This window comes from Buteo buteo, chromosome 19 (genome assembly GCF_964188355.1).
Source record: "Buteo buteo chromosome 19, bButBut1.hap1.1, whole genome shotgun sequence".
Lineage (NCBI taxonomy): Eukaryota > Metazoa > Chordata > Aves > Accipitriformes > Accipitridae > Buteo > Buteo buteo.
Window position 1 is genome coordinate 24,559,423 of NC_134189.1, and position 15,737 is coordinate 24,575,159.

At 39.7% G+C, this 15,737-nt stretch overlaps 1 protein-coding gene across 18 annotated transcripts in view; it reads left to right on the plus strand.

Annotated features, from left to right (window-relative positions):
* The window catches only part of LOC142042141 (potassium voltage-gated channel subfamily KQT member 1-like), a 515,171-nt gene continuing 499,434 nt past the window's right edge, over positions 1-15,737 (plus strand). For all 18 annotated transcript variants that reach the window (XM_075051709.1, XM_075051710.1, XM_075051699.1 and 15 more), the window contains exons 1-2: positions 1-82; positions 1,681-2,249. In XM_075051709.1, the coding sequence (XP_074907810.1) occupies positions 1,867-2,249 (383 nt within the window). In that variant the 5' untranslated portion in view covers positions 1-82; positions 1,681-1,866. The remainder of the gene's footprint in view (positions 83-1,680; positions 2,250-15,737) is intronic.

Consider the following 15,737-nt stretch of genomic DNA (forward strand, 5'->3'; position numbering starts at 1 on the left):
CCTGCACCTATCCAGGGAGACTCTTGTGTGGAGCTGAGGGAGCAGCAAAGAGGAGGAGTAGAAGGACATGCGACAAGAGAAAGTAGGTACTACTTGCCAGCTGGTTTCAGGTTTTTCTGTGCTTTATGTCTGACTGTGTGAGATCCCCTGTTTTGATTAAGCAGGCTAGCCAGCGTGTTTCAGGTAGCTTTGTTTGCAACTGCTGGGTAGCCAGCCTTTGCTACATTCACTCGTCTAGGTAGCCTAAAATGAATGATACAGCGGGGTGTTTCTTATGTTCTTGTTGTAGATTGACTTGGATGAAGGGCTTTGTGTTTTAACTTTAACGTTTGGTCCCTCCAGCTTTTCATTGTTAAGAGAACTGATGAGGGAAAGGAAGTATTTCTCTATCTGCTATAGGACTAATGTAGAAATGCATCATTCCACCTTACCATGGCCAGTGTTAAGAAATGAGTGCATTGTAACAAGTCCACTACTCCATGTAAATATTTTGTGGAATAACTTAGCGGGCTCTGTTCGGATGTACTACAATGGGAGTTCATTCCCTGCACATGAGGATCTTTAAGCAACAACAAAAAATAAGCTTCATTTGAAAAGAGGGATGAAGACTGAAATTCTCTTTCTAAATTACTCTATTCTGCTGAGGCTAAAGTAACTCGAAGTGTGGGTGTGATTCTCTTCTGGCAGAGGAGCAGTCAGCTGCACCTTCTAGGCATGTAGACATTATATTGCAGATAACAAAATACATTAAAATATGACATTACAGACATAATTTTGGCATTAACGTCAGCAGTGCTTTGAAGTTGAAGTCATCTCTTATGATACTCTTAATATTCTCCTATATTCATAATATTTTCATATTTTCATTTTAGCTAAGCATTTTAAATAAGGAAGCTTTTCATGACTGTAAGAAATGAGGCAGTACAAAAAAATGACACTTCAGAAAGACAGCTGCTCTCAGTCTCAGAAAATGTTTAATACTGCTGCTAGTATCTGTGTATTAGCAGCAATTTAAGTCTGCCCTATGAAAAATATATTGATCTATAAGAGTCTTATTCTCTCTTGTATTTTCTCTGGGTACTTGCTTGAAAGTAGAAAAGTTAGCAGCAAACATTAAATGTCTTGAAGAAAAATGAGTCAGGCCAGGAGTCTTTCATCTTCTCCCTTGTAACAATATTAACCTCCCATTGACAGTTATCGTTAATGGCATCCTTTTTACACTTGAGAAAAATTGTTCCCGAATACCATGGACTGCAAAGTCAGATCCCATGAGGTGACTGAAATAATATTCAAGTCTTAAAATCTTTCTGTCATTGACACTTCAGAAAAGATCTCTTGAGATGTAGGTGTTGAAGTTCAAAACCTCAATCAGGTGTGTTTTGGGCAACAGCAAGTTTGTAAATTCCAGGAAATTTTCACAGTTCCACCTCTAATCAGGACACTTTAGGAACTGCTCAGCTGAAAACAGTAACATAGGATCAGCTCTCAAGACAACTCTGCTGCTGTACTGGTGTTGCACTATTTAAATAGTTTTAAGCTTCCTTCTTAACAAATGTAACTTTAAAACTTAATATTCAGTCTTCCTCCAGAAGTCTTAAACTCTTTCCTTTCCCAGCCTCCTGTTACTTCTGCTGTCTAGCATGTGTCATTGTCTAAGACATTTTTCTGATTTAATTTCAGAGGCTGTGAGTGACAGCAGGTGACAGCCTGACAGCTCACACTTGTGTCACGGAGAAGCTCCGTGATAACAGCAGAAAGTCATCTTATCAGCTGCTGGAGAACACCCTGGGTGGGGAGGACATACAATACCTTCTTCACGATTTTAAATATTGATCACGGTTAGTCATACCTGTGCGTTGTTACAGAATGTCCTGTGATAGCGGAGAAACTGGTGGGCACCCCATGTATAACCGCTGTGGACAGTTTCAAGGCTCTGCTTCCCAGCTTAGCAGTCTGAATGGAAATAGGAAATCTGCAGTGTTGCTGGAAGTCAGGGGGAACTTAAGCAACAGGCAGTATTCTGCTGTGGCACCAGATCCAGAAACCTCAGTGAATAATGGATCCAGGATTCCCCGCAGCCCTGAGGAAGGCACAAAGGCTGCAGCCTTGACAGAAAGTGAAGTCCGCAGGGCCTGTACAACAAAGTGTTTCCATAGCCATTATTTAACTAAAACTAGTACGCAGGGAGACGTCTACAACTTCCTGGAGAGGCCCAGTGGATGGAAGTGTTTTATCTATCACTTTACTGTGTAAGTACCTACATTTTCACATAATCTTTGGTGTAAGAAAAATCTGACACTGTCCACTTAATCAGCCAGAAATTGTAGTACTTGTGCTCCCGAGCTGAAAACCTGTTGCATGAGTAATCCTACTGAAAGCAATGGAAAAGCCAGTTTCTCAAAGGATCAGCTGTTATATCCTTTAACATTTCCAGAGGAGGGCTTTTTATTCTTCACATGATATTTGTCTTCAAAGATGTACACTGTATATTTGGTATTTCTGAGGGGAAGTCCTGTATGCTCATGGAAGTTTTTGTCGCTGCTTTAGCTGCTTTACATTGTTCTAGCTTCAGAGACTGCTGTTTTTAGCATGAGATGTGGAAGGTTCAGCTGTGATCAGATACGTCACACTTTCATAAGTCCATTTTGCTTGTGGTGAAGTGCCAAAACAAGTAATTTGTTGGACAAACATATAACCATAGTGTTACTAATTGGAATTAATTTACAGTCATGAACATATAATGAGTACAAATTTAGCAAAAAAGTTTTTCATTATACCATGTATGTAGTACAAGCAAGGAGGAAATTAAACCTTCCATTTACCCTTGTAAAACAGTGGTTAATATATTAATACAGCTGTTTTCTTTGAGCTGCTTATGGTATCTGTCAAGTTTAGCAGGACCTCAATTACTGTTTTGAATGCTGCTTAGCAGAATGATAATTTGTCATCTTAGCTGTAGAAGGGGTCCAAGTGCACTCCACTGAGGCAAGAGGAAGTTTTACTGGCTATAGGGAATGCAAATTGAGCCAAAAGTCCTTGCTTTTATTATAAAATTAGCATAGGTCCTAAAGAAATGCAGATTGTTGAAATCATTCTGTTTGTCTTAGATGAACTTTTCTATGGCCTGACTGCATTTTGGAAAAACCATTATCAGTTACTGCGGTCAGGAACTGCCCAGAGAAATATATGGTAATTATAAGAATGAACCATAATGCTTCTATCTGGCATAAAGTAGATGGTCTTACTAATACTTGCTTCCTTCCACCCCTCAAAATCGTATATGGATTTTTTTAAAAGGATTTTTGGATTCATGGAATTTCACCAAATAAAAGGATAGGGCCTCTTTCAAGGACTATGCTTATAGTATATAATAATTCCTAAGGCTTGAAGAGATGTAATTTGTGTAGATTTAAGTATGTGAATAGTCATGATTTAAGACTATTTGAGGTTAGGACTTATTAATCTTGCTAAAATGCATTTGTTTCATCATCTGTGTTGCTTTTATCTCAGACTAAGGTTGACCTTTAATATGTATTTCTATCCTGCAGTAGGCATTAAAATAAAATAATAAAAAAAAATCTATACACCACCCCCCCACTAGAAAATTGGAGAAAATATTGGTATTACTAACAGAAAACTCTTAGTCTTTTTTAACAGTACAAGGGTTCCTAACTTAAATGAAAGTTATGTAAATTGACCTCTTTTAAAAGCTTTTTCTTTAAGATTGCTTGAAAGGAATCTTTTTAAAAATAGGTTTTGGCCAGCATTTTTTCTTAAGTATATTTGTCCTAATAATTATCCCAATAACTACATGGTGTGTTCGTTTATGTAACAAGTTTCTGTTTTGGAAAGAACATACTCTGCAACATTAAATATCATAAAGTTAAACATTGTTAAAGCAATAAAGTGCTAATCTAAAATACAATTAATTTTATAATGAGAACAACCTTTAATTTATTTTTGAAAAAGTTTCCCATGTTATATCTGAGGTTTTGAGGTAATTTATGTAGAGTTGATCTGATGATGATGATGACTCTTTTCATAACAAATCCAATCTTCCAAGTTTGTAGCTGATATTTATGTAGCCTGGAGGAGCTGGATGTGCAGTGTCCCTTCATTGTCCTTCTGTCCTTCATATGCCACAAAGACCACATAACTCATGTACAAACTTGCGGGAAGTTTCTGTCCAAGAGGGATTGGAGTCTGTTCTGATCTGGAGCCAGTTCTGCTAGAAGGAACCTAACTTTCCAGAAACAGGCAAGGCGAGGGAACAGCAAGTGCTCTAGGAGGTGACCTTCCTCTTGCCTTCTGAAATTACCAAGATAATCTCATCTCCTATAACATTTCTAGTGTTCCTGCTACTTCAAGTTTCTATTAAGGGAGTAAACTTATGCTTCTTAAGGAACTTTATAATGTTTGTTAGAAAAGGGAACTGTTTTTATCTAGTTAAATCTGGAATTTGTGTTATTTTAGTGGAGTAAATTCTAGACTAACATTATGGTTTCAAAACAAAACGTTTGGAGGGGTGAGTGGGTTTGCTTGAGAATTCCCTCTCCCAGTCCTGAAAACCTTCTCACTTAGGTAATTTTTAGCTTCACTGGAAGTACTGTGAAATACTTAACTCCTGCAATTGCCAGGAACAGAGTGGAGGATCTCACTGACAAGTTAGAAAGAGGTGAGGGCTTGAAAACAGCTGTGGCATGCAACAGCAATACATGGATCCTAACCAGCCAATTCTTGTGGCTACGTAAGAACCTTAAGGTATTGGATATCAATATATGTTAGAGTCCAGCTGTTTGCCGTATGGTCCTCAGTCCAGAAAAATTGAATTTGATTTCTAAACTCAGCTATGCACTTGCTTAAATCACACCCAAATGTTAAGATATTAGGGTGTAACTCTCATATTTCATCTTTTGAATGAAAAGTACAATATGTATTGGTGATGAGTTATGTGTGGTAATGAAGTTGGCAAATGCACACATTTAAATCGTTTAATTCTAAGTGGAGACTTATTTATGCAATGAGTTTATGTTTCTGAAACATATATACATTTAATTACAACTGAAATGGCTCAATTGTAGTCTAGAATATTGTGTTCATTTGGCTAAAATATTGTGTTCACACACACGTGAACTGAGTGATGAAGGGTGAAGTCAGACAGTTTTCCTGATAATAAGAGTGTTGACACCAGGTAGCAATGATCATAAACCAAAACCAGAATCCAGTGTAGGTGCTCAAAGTGCTAGAATGTAAGTGGGGAATGTGTGACTCAAGCCTATGGAAAGAAGAGGATCACTATATGTACACCCACATGTGCTCGCACACTGCAGTGGTGGCCGGTAATAGAAAAGTGTGGTTTCACTTGTGTTCAGGGAGAAAAGGTGACTGCTTGCTGTCATATGTTATTTTGTCCTGTGAGTGATAGAGGCCACCCTGTGTCAGTCTAAGGCTATGTCCACCTCACAGTGCAGCCCTGTGCTGCACAGCTGCACCGGCTCAGGTTCCAGGAAAAAAACAACGGAGTTTGCACAGGTTTGCAGTGAGGCTAACTGGTCTTATATCTCAGCAAGCAAGGTGGATCCATAGTACCTTTTCCCCTCAGATATGCCCTGTTGTTTTTACTCACTGCAGTCCAACTGCCTTGTCCTATCATCTTCTCCATTTCTCTGGAACTTCCAGTGACTTCTGATTTTGATCTTTTCAGCTGCTGTTGGCTGGGTAGCTGAATTCTTCAGTTAAAAGCCAGAAACTTAGAGGGAACCTGGGTGGGTAGCACTTGGACTAACAAGTTAGGAAGCAGAACAAATGGCTACACTGAGTCTGGTGAAACAGGAACAGAGGAGAACTTGGGACCAAGAGACAGAAGGCTAGATTGGATTGTCACAGAAATTGGGACTGATGCCAGTGATGCTGAAACTGGAGGAAAAGAAATACAAGAGCAGGGTAGCTCAAGAACAAAGAGAAGCAGACTTAAGCAGGAAGGACAAAGAAAAAAGGATTAGCAGCTTTTGGAGTCCAGAAGTCTGGATACAGGCTGGAACTGTGGGACAGCTGAAAATGGTCAAGAAGCTCTGAGAGCCACTGGGAGGAAGAAGGGGCAGGAGATGACAGCTGGAAGCTAGGGGAAAGAGGGAGCGTGGAATTCATGATGGGAGAAGGAACCTTTCACCCATAGGCAACTGGTTTGAATCTCTTCCAAGTCAATAGTGAAGAAGAAGAAGTAATGACTGTGGGGAGATACAAAAGGAGCTGTTGGTCTCAGTCCAGTTCTTAGCGAACGGATGTCAGCATCACCGCTGGAGTTAGCACAGCTGGAAGGCTTGCTGGCAGTCAGTAGAGAAACCACAGGCTGGTTGAAAAGGGAGGCAAGTCTAAGGCAAGAGGGAGGCCCATGAGAGGGACTCTTAGATTGTGTTCTCAGGCCTGCCACTTTCTTGTCGTGTAACACTGTGAAATTTTAAGTGAGAACTTGCAGCTGTTCCAGTTTACTTTGTGCTGGTTTGGCCACTTGTTAAATCAGTGTTAGACCTTGCTCTCATTTAAAAGTAAGACCAGTCTTCATATCCCGTAACTTCCCATGGGATGGGCTGAGCTGATCTAATAGCCCATTGCTAACAAACCACCTCCAGTTCTGCTCTCCTCTTCCACCTTAGCCATTCGGGTTGATCCTGCCAGCTCTAGTTGTCCTTGGATATCCTTGGATAGCCAGTTCAACTTATTATGCCAGCAGAAACCTAGCCCAGCAGGAAAAAGTGGATGATTTTCTGTCAGGTTAATAATACACTAATACAGCATCTTGAAGTACTCTCCACAATTGTTCTCTTAGTGCACCTAGTGGATCATAATCACCTGTTAAATTTCATATAAAATTGTACAGAATAATTGCAAAGTAACACTGCAAATCATCTGGCAAGTACTGCAGACCACCTGGTTTGACTGCAAAACATTTCACAGATGCAGAGTTTGCCTAGCAACAAAGTCTGCTCTCCAGGCTCCCTTATGATTTATGGGGAAACAACTCCTCCAAACGGTGACTCAGAGAGAATAATGGCTATTGCTCTGAATCATTCCTAGGGGATGCTGTCTATCTCTGTTGACTGCATGGGAAGGATAAGGAGAATGTCCTCCCTAGAGTATGGTTTCACAAGAGCTGGCATAATAGTTTGCCAATACCAAAAGGGTAAGGTTCCCTCTCTCACCTTCCCTTCTTCTCTCCTGGCCACACGTCTCCTGCATAATGTATGCTGCTTCTGGCACTCACTGTAGCCCTCCTAAGCTAAATCAACTCACTGTAATGGCAGAAATCTAGCCCAGCAAGAAAATTAGTAGATCTTGATACCTTAAGGAGTTACAGCATGTCAGCAAATGGCCTGATGGTGCTGGAACCAGTACTAACCAGTTGGCCAGGACTGGAATGGGATGAGGGAGAGCTCTCCTTTTTGCCACCAGAGAATGGTGGTGTCTGCTCAGTTTCATATGAAAATATGCCCTAAGTTTGCTTTGTTATCCTTCTCCTCCTTGTGACTGATTTCCACAGCTTCCTCACAGAGGGGTACGCATGCACACACACATACGTGTTCCTGGCAGCTTGTTGAAAAGAACTCATCTAAGGAATTACTGTTGAGTAAATAAAAAGTGCATGATCCTTACAAAAATATGAACAATATCAATAATGTCGCTAACTTAAAACTTTGGGAGCAAAAGTACAGAAGATCAAGAACATGTTTGTAAAATGGGCGCTGGCCAGCTGAGGGCTTTTTCCTTTAGAAAAGATTCTGTGTACCAAAGTCTGTGTCACCATCAGTAATACAAAAAGAGAGTTCAGATTATTGGGAGAAATTAAAAATTGCAATTTTCTCTTATTACTGTTTCTCTTCAAACTTTGCTTTCTCAAATTTTTTTTACTTCCCTCAACTTCATGTAAAAAATGCTGTAGTCGTGTTCTGTTAATGCAATTGAAGAAGTTAAGAGCCACCATTCTGGTTGATACTCCATTTTTATTTGGCATACAACTGCTGCTGATGTAAAGAACATTAAAAGACAAAAATATAAGGGTCTAGTGGTTCCTTTTAATGACTGGGGCACTTGCTTTCATCTCTTTTGGTTCTCTGAGTGTAGCAGCTCTTAGTTAGTGAAACTAAATAAATGTAGCAAGTAAGTTAGTATAGTGTTCTCTCGCTTCTGTTCTTATCTGTAAATGGAGTCTATAGCCCATTATTTATAACTGTTTATCTCAAAGGGGCTGTCAAATTCAGATTTCTGTCCTTTCCACAATTATCTCTAGAATGCAAGCAGATATTTTGCTTTTTCCAGTGATGTGATTGTAATATGACCAACATAAGCAACAACTGAAGTTCAGAGTAATTATAAGCATATGACTACTTTAGAGATTCTGGGTTTGACCTTGATGTCACAGCTTAGGTCTGGACATGATGTGCTTTCATAAGGGTAAGTAAGTTAGGGATGATGATGATTATTATTATTATGTTTAGGGTGTTTATTGCCAGCATAACAGTTACTTATTTGGACATTTTACACAGAAATTGAACTGAAAAGTTTTCCAAGTTAGAAGTACAGTAGCTACTTTTCATCTATATACTAGCTACAGAGAGGTACTAAGTTGCTGTCTTGTCTATGATGATAAACTTCAAGTACCAAAAGATGAGCAATATTAAAGGGAATAAACTCAATAACTGTTAATTCTATTAAAGTGGAACGTTCCTCTTACTGCTTAGGGTTGCGTGTTCAACTAGATGATATGGTGGAATGGCTTAAGTTGCTAACGGAGGTGCACTTATATTAAACAGAATTGTCTTTAGGATTCTGTAAAGTTCCAAGATTCGGCTGTTCTAAAAATACATGGGGACAGTTACTAATTTTTAGCCTCTTTTCCTAAGGAAATGAGGTTTATGCAACCACACTGTCTGAGCGCGTCTGTCTGAAAGTGCCTTACCAAAAACTTTTGAGCCAGTTGGCAAGTTTCAGCTAATATTGACAGAGGATGAGACATTTCAGAGATATTAGGTTTCTTCACATTTCGTTAAAATAAGCATTTGGATAGAGGAGAGATAAATTAATAACCACAAAGATGAAAACACTTCACTTTCAGCTCAATTAGATTGTTTGGCACCAAAGAGTCTTTTCATGAGAGAGATGTTACAAAAGTTCCTAAGGAAGAACTTTGATTTGAGCGTGCTTCGCTTTAGGCACAGAATAACCTAACCACAGGGCACAAAGCCACAGGCTACGTAAGTTTTATTTTCATTTTTTGAAATTATTGATGACTTTTTCCATCATTTATGTAAGAAATTCAATCCATCTTATTCTAAAAGCTCAATTTTGTAATAGACTGTGCAATGAATATGCATTAATGTCCCCACAGGCTAATGTTGTTTCTATAGTGAAACCATTTGTTTCTATAGTGAAAACAAATACTGTAGTGTGGCATTGATATGGTGCTATTGCTGGAATTTGGTTATGCTTTTGTGGAAAAAGCCTCTGTTCTTACAGAAACCAGCAAAATAGAAAGATATTCCTTAGTGTTAACATTATAATTGCTCACTAACTTGTGGACTCCACGTGGTATCAAATTCAAGAAGAAAAGTGTTTCAGATGTCTTCATGATAATCTAGCTGGCATTAACTTATGACTGGATGTATTTTCACAGCACCATTACATGCATTTATTCTTTCCCTTTTTTGATACTGAACCTAAGAAACATTAATTAATGTGAGTACTGCAAAGAGGTTGGTGTTATCTTGTAAATAGTGGTAGTGATTTCCTGTCCCTGTGGACATGTGTCATAGCTCACCTGCTGAAACCAACTGATTTTTTCATCTCACAGTCAAGGTCGATGATAAATGTATCAGAATCATGAACACTGATCATGAAGTCATGATGATGAACTGTTTCTGTCAATGTTTAAAGAACGGATTAGGTCTCTTCTAGAAAGTCTTAGTAACATAGAATCAAAATGGAAGCTGGATTGCTGTGCCCAGGGAAAAAGAGGACATCTAGTAGACATTCTGATAACAAGACATACGGAGATAAGAGCAAAAAGACCAACATAGCAGCACAGACGTTAGTGGAAGATACAGGCACTCAATTGAATCGGGGACCTTAAATCCTAGAAATGGGAGGGCACTGAAAAAAAGGTTTCTGTAAGATCAGTGCTTCTGGTGATTGTAATGGATGCATGAATACAATTTGTCAGTTCTGGACTACAGCCAACTAAACTCAGAGAAAAGACAAAATCCAAATCCTAGTGCTCTTTAAAGAGCAGCAAGTATATTAGGCTGTTAAGTGTTTTGAAAATGTGAAGTGCTCATTACTAATAGGAGCTGTGGATGTTTTAAAAATAACATATCTTTGGGCAGTTGATTCAGAAAGTTGGTTTGAAGTGGGAGATCTTTTTGTATGATGCGTGGCTCACACTGTGATCTGAACAGCATTGGTATTAGCTATTGATTCAAACTGGTTTGTGATAATTTATACATATGCAGGTGAAAGGTCTCAAGAAAAATACAGAATAGTAGTGTGTATTTGTAAATTACTTTTTAAATTTTCTAGGTGTTATAGAAATACTAGCTAGTTACTTCTGATTGGAGCTAGCTGGATAACTTCATGTTACATGCAATGGGGCTATCAGTCATTTCTGGATGCAACCTAGAATGAGCTGAAGAAAAAACCTGAAAACAGATATCCTCAGTATACCCATGTAATAGGTGGAATTTTCCTTTGGTTGAGGGCTTCAAATCCCTGGAAATATTTTATTCTGAGGCAAAACAAAGTCACATATGCCCAAACTCCCTGCCAGGCAGGCTGCCTGTTAGTAGAGTCCAAAGCTAGGCAAGCTTCCATTAAAACCTGTCTGGTCTCCTTCTCCAGTTCTGCTGAATCCAACACATTCCCAGACTACTTTCTAATTTTAACATATTGGTATTTTCAGCAAAAAAATTGTTCCTTTACCAAAATTTCCAACCAACTCTAATTTGTGTATGATCACATACGTATAAGCGCAAGACCTTTCGACAAAACATCAAGCCTCAGGAGCCTGGAAATAGATCTATGAGAGAACTGAGGGACATCAAAGCTTGCCTACAAAGGCACATGGACAATCTTCCCTTTATGACTTAGTCAGAACCTCCTTTGGATAACAAAAATATGTAAGCACCAGGAATGAGGTTTTATTCAGACTAGCAGGAATGTTTTCTAGAAGCACATGGCTATTCAACAGTATAGTCCCATTTAGAAGAAAGTGAAGTCCTTCATGCACGTGCTCAGGAATGAGAATATCTTGCACTTTTTTAGCATGAAAGAATGGAAATGGTCTCCTTAATTTTCTTGCCACAAAGTAACCACTTAAAATAAAAAGCAGCCCATGCCTCTGGAGATCCTCAAAGAACTTTCTATTGGCTAAACTCATTTATTGTCCGTAACAACAGTCTGTCTTAAAGCTATCGGTCTCCACTAGACAACTCTGTAGTCTATCATCAAGAAAAAAGCTGAAGCTCCAATAGATGTAGTTTCACATAGATTTACTTGGGCGTACTAGCCTCAATCCAGTCTCTTTTTCTTGTAATTTAACTGCAGGTGAAGCAATTGGATTTCTTCTGTCCTAGTGTGTTAGTAGAACAGAACATTTTGACTTCACATCTTGCTGGAGCAAACAGTAGATAGGATAAAAAAATTATCTAAGAAATTAAAAAAAAGGGTTTTGGATATAATTTAAACTGGAGACATATATAAGCCATTTGAGATTATCTAGCTGAAGGGCTTTCATATAGTGAAGTAAGTCACAGCAGCTCAGTGTTGAGGAGGGAGCACAGCAGGGGAAAGACATGTCTGGTTGTGTTAAAAACATCAGTGACCCCTGATCGAGACATCTAAATACTACAGAGCATAGGTTTCAATAGCTTTTCTAGAATAATTTCTGTTGATTTTCTTTCACTATAGAGCTCACATTTTTCTAAAAATGTTTTCTTCTCTAAACACAGCTTTGCAGAGTAAATTAAGTTTGGCAAGTCCAAAAGGCCACAAAGCTACTATTTTAGTTTTGGTTGCCACGGAGTCTATCTCTGTCTACCAGTTTAAAAGTTTGTCCCCTCCTCACCCATCCCTTTTTTGTTGTTCAAGAGATAATATTCCCACAAGCATCTCATATATCAACACTTCAAGTACACTTATCTGCAGTAGATAAACAAAAAACCCCCACATGCACAGATAGTCTTTGCTAGAAATGGCATTATTTGATGCAAAACTTAAAAGGAGAAATGATTAATACTTCTCCTTTAAAAGCTTTCATTAGGCCTGTCTTCTATGGAAAATGAGATTGTTATAGCACGACCTTGAAAGAGTTCACCCGTGATAAAGTACTTGATATCATTTTGTTCTCAGTGTTGTAGTTAACCTACTAGTTCTGAGTGTTTGTAGGCTTCAGTAGAGCATGCTCAGGGCCAATTAATCTATTCAACAGAATTTGTCCCTGGCTACAAGGACAACAGAAACATGTTTACAGTTGCACCAGCTACTCTCCAAAATGAAGCAATGTTTAGGAAGATCGGGACACAGAGAGGCATTCATCTGTAACCTTTAACCCTGGCTGATCAACTGTCCAATTCACCAGTACTGCCTATTTAAATTTGTTAATGCATGAAACAGATTTAAGGATGATGTTTTAAAAACATTGATGAAAAATCAGTTGCATTTTTTGTATGCGTGAGGCTTAAAATTTAGGATAAATCAAGAAATGCTAAAATTTAGTGTATGTTAGCAAGACCTCTCTTGGGAAAGCATGGGACTTCCATCTTCTGTTGGTGTGAACTGCGTTAAGTGAGAATCCAAAACCAAATGAGAAATTCTCAGATAATCCTCTTTCTATCCTTTGACAAGTAAACCTTTTTTTCTTTTCTTTTTTTCTCTTTTAAAGAGAGAGTGAGGAAAAGTCTGCAAATAGGTGATTGGGGGTAAGTTTCTGTCTTCAGAAAAGTAAAAAACTGAAGGAAAAGTAAGCCTGGTATTTTGAGAGGAAATACTTCTCTGTTTTTAGCAGCTATATGATAGAAAGGGAAAACAGTATTTGCTGAAGTAATAGCTCAAACTATGGCTTGACATCCTCAGGAATCACAGGAAGACTCAGAGGACTGCAAAAAACCAGAAAGCAGCACCTCAGTTCTTTTAGGATAGGAAAGAGTAGACCAACTCTCCTAGTTGGTAATAATTTATATCTCCTCCTTATCAGCTCCTTCCCTTTAGGAACTGAACAGTTGCCAACAAGTGAGAGTGTTCTCTGTTGATGTAAATAACTACCTCCAAGCAAGTAAACAATCACAACCTGTTTTCACCCCCTTGCAGCACAGAGAACTGCCTTTTGCCAGAGAGAGTATGGATAACGGGGAACATGAGAAAACCAAACTGGCAGCTGGTGGGGAAGGGAGATTGCCACATGACAAGCTTTAAATACTTTCACCCCAAGCCAACAATTTTAAACTCACAGCCATCCACTTACCCTACCTATAAGTATCCTAGAAACCTAATCAGAAATATTTAGTGAGACCCAGGATCTTGTCATTACTTGTTGACAGGTTAACACTGGTAGATTTTGCCATTGCATTTTGAGGAACAGCTTGTTTCTGAAACCAAAACATGAAGTGACACGTAAAGACAAACCAGTGGTATTTAGTGGTGAGTCTTGCTAAGGGTTTGTGTGTGGTACCGCATTTTCAACTATTGTTCTGCTCTTTATAGGGAATTTGGCGCTCACCCAAGGGCTTCTTTTTTCTCCAGTGTGTTTAAAAAGGTCATTGGTTAGAGCTATGTTTAGCATCCCAGAAGCTGTTAGGAGCAATCCACGAGGAAGTTTCCTGATTGCCTAAGAGGCAACAGAGCTGTAGCTTGTTGGATTGTGCAGATCAGTTGGCAATTAAGCAAGCCATTTATCTTTAAGGTTAGACTTGTCAAAACTAACCTGCATTCTGATGCATGGCTCAATGACAGAGATAGGAACCTTAAAAAAAATATGAAGGCAATATGCGCTGTCTGCTGGTTTAAAGATACCAGAGAAGGAAATGCTGTTCCACTGCATTAAAGAAAAAGGTGCAAAAGGATTGTGTGTTTCTATGGGAGTGCATTTACTTGGGGGCAGGGAGGACTTAGCCTTTGTTTCCGCTACCTGTCTCCAGCACTTTTGTCATAACACAGATACCACTTACTCACCCAGCTCAACCCCGTGTCTCCTTCCAACAGCCTGTGGTGTGCACTGAGGGTATAAGCAGCTCCACTGCTATGGCAGGGGCATCGCCAATAATGGCTAAAAACTGTCTCTGGGGCTGCTATATAAATCATGGGTCCTGAATGGCACCTCAAGGGTCTCAGCTCCAGCCCTTTCCTGCCTCCCCCTCCAGGACACACGTGTCCAGTGAGAGGGGAGAGCAGTCCCAGCTTCTTCACACTGAGGTTGTGTCCATGAACTGCTACCTGTGTTAAGTGAAAGGGAAATTATATACTGTAAGATCACTGCCTGGAATAGTACCATTTGGGGTTTTGTGTATGTTTTTGTATCTACCTTAAAATGCTCCTGTTACTTTTGCCATCTTCAGTCTATCTGACTCTGGCTGATAGTACCAGAAACTATCCCTTATCTCTTTCAGGTTCAATTTCTAACCACTTCAAGTAAAGAATGGGAAGATCTACTCTTACGTTGGTTGTGAGGAGTAGTAATTAGGTACTTGCCATTCCTGCTCACTTCAGCAGGCTTTTCTGTCCTCATGGAGATGACAGACTGCAGCAGCCCACAGGCTGTACAGCAAGATGATTAGAGCGTCTCAGGTCTAGGTCCTCTGTTTTGGATTACTTGGAAAAAGGAAGAACAGATGTGTTTGAGATGTGAAGCGTCGCTAGTGGGAGAAGCATTTGGGGGATTTGTCATCAAAAAGGAGCTGTTGGTATTGGGAAGGCCTTGGTTCAAGGCAGCTTCTGCACTCAGAGGAACCTGTCTTCTGGGACTCAAGACTGGATGGTATAAGACTGTCACAGAGTCTGGAGGAAGCCAGCAGAAAATTATCACGTTAAGTGCATGCCGGAGCAGTAGAGCCGAGAGACTCGGTTTGTTCACTGCTTTCAGCTGATAGATAGTACTGGAAAGACAGAGCTTTTTACTGAGGTTATACACACTAGAAAAAATATTTGTTTCTGTGTTCTGGATCTTCTGTGTAATAACTAATGCTGTATAGGCCTGCTGACCAATTTTTTTTTCTTCAAGTTATTCATGGAAAGAATGAAATGTATGAAAAGTACTCCGCATCAATACATGGTCTTGTGGGCTCCCTTAGCCCTCACTGTTGCTCTGTTCTGCCAGCTTTCCCTGCAACCTGGCGTGTAGGTCTGGCTCCTCTGTGTGGCTCTGTGGGACAGCACAGGGAATAGAGAGTGCCAGAAATGTGCTGGTAGGTGGTGATAGGGAAGGTAGAGAGCAGGATGCAGCTGCAGGCAGGTAGCAGCAGGAGATGTGGAGGAAGATGCTAGGTGTAAAGAGAAAGCTGAGAGCAGAAACGCTGCTTTGTTTAACATCTGACAAGATTGCACAGCTATTGGACTGCAGGTTTCCTGAGCTGCTCCCTGAGGACGTGTTGCTCCAGGACATGGCAGCATGCATGCACTCACTTTAAACTAGCTAGATCAGGTACTGCTACCACAGCAGACCAGAAAGCACACCTAGCATTTTAGGCGGCTAACCTGTG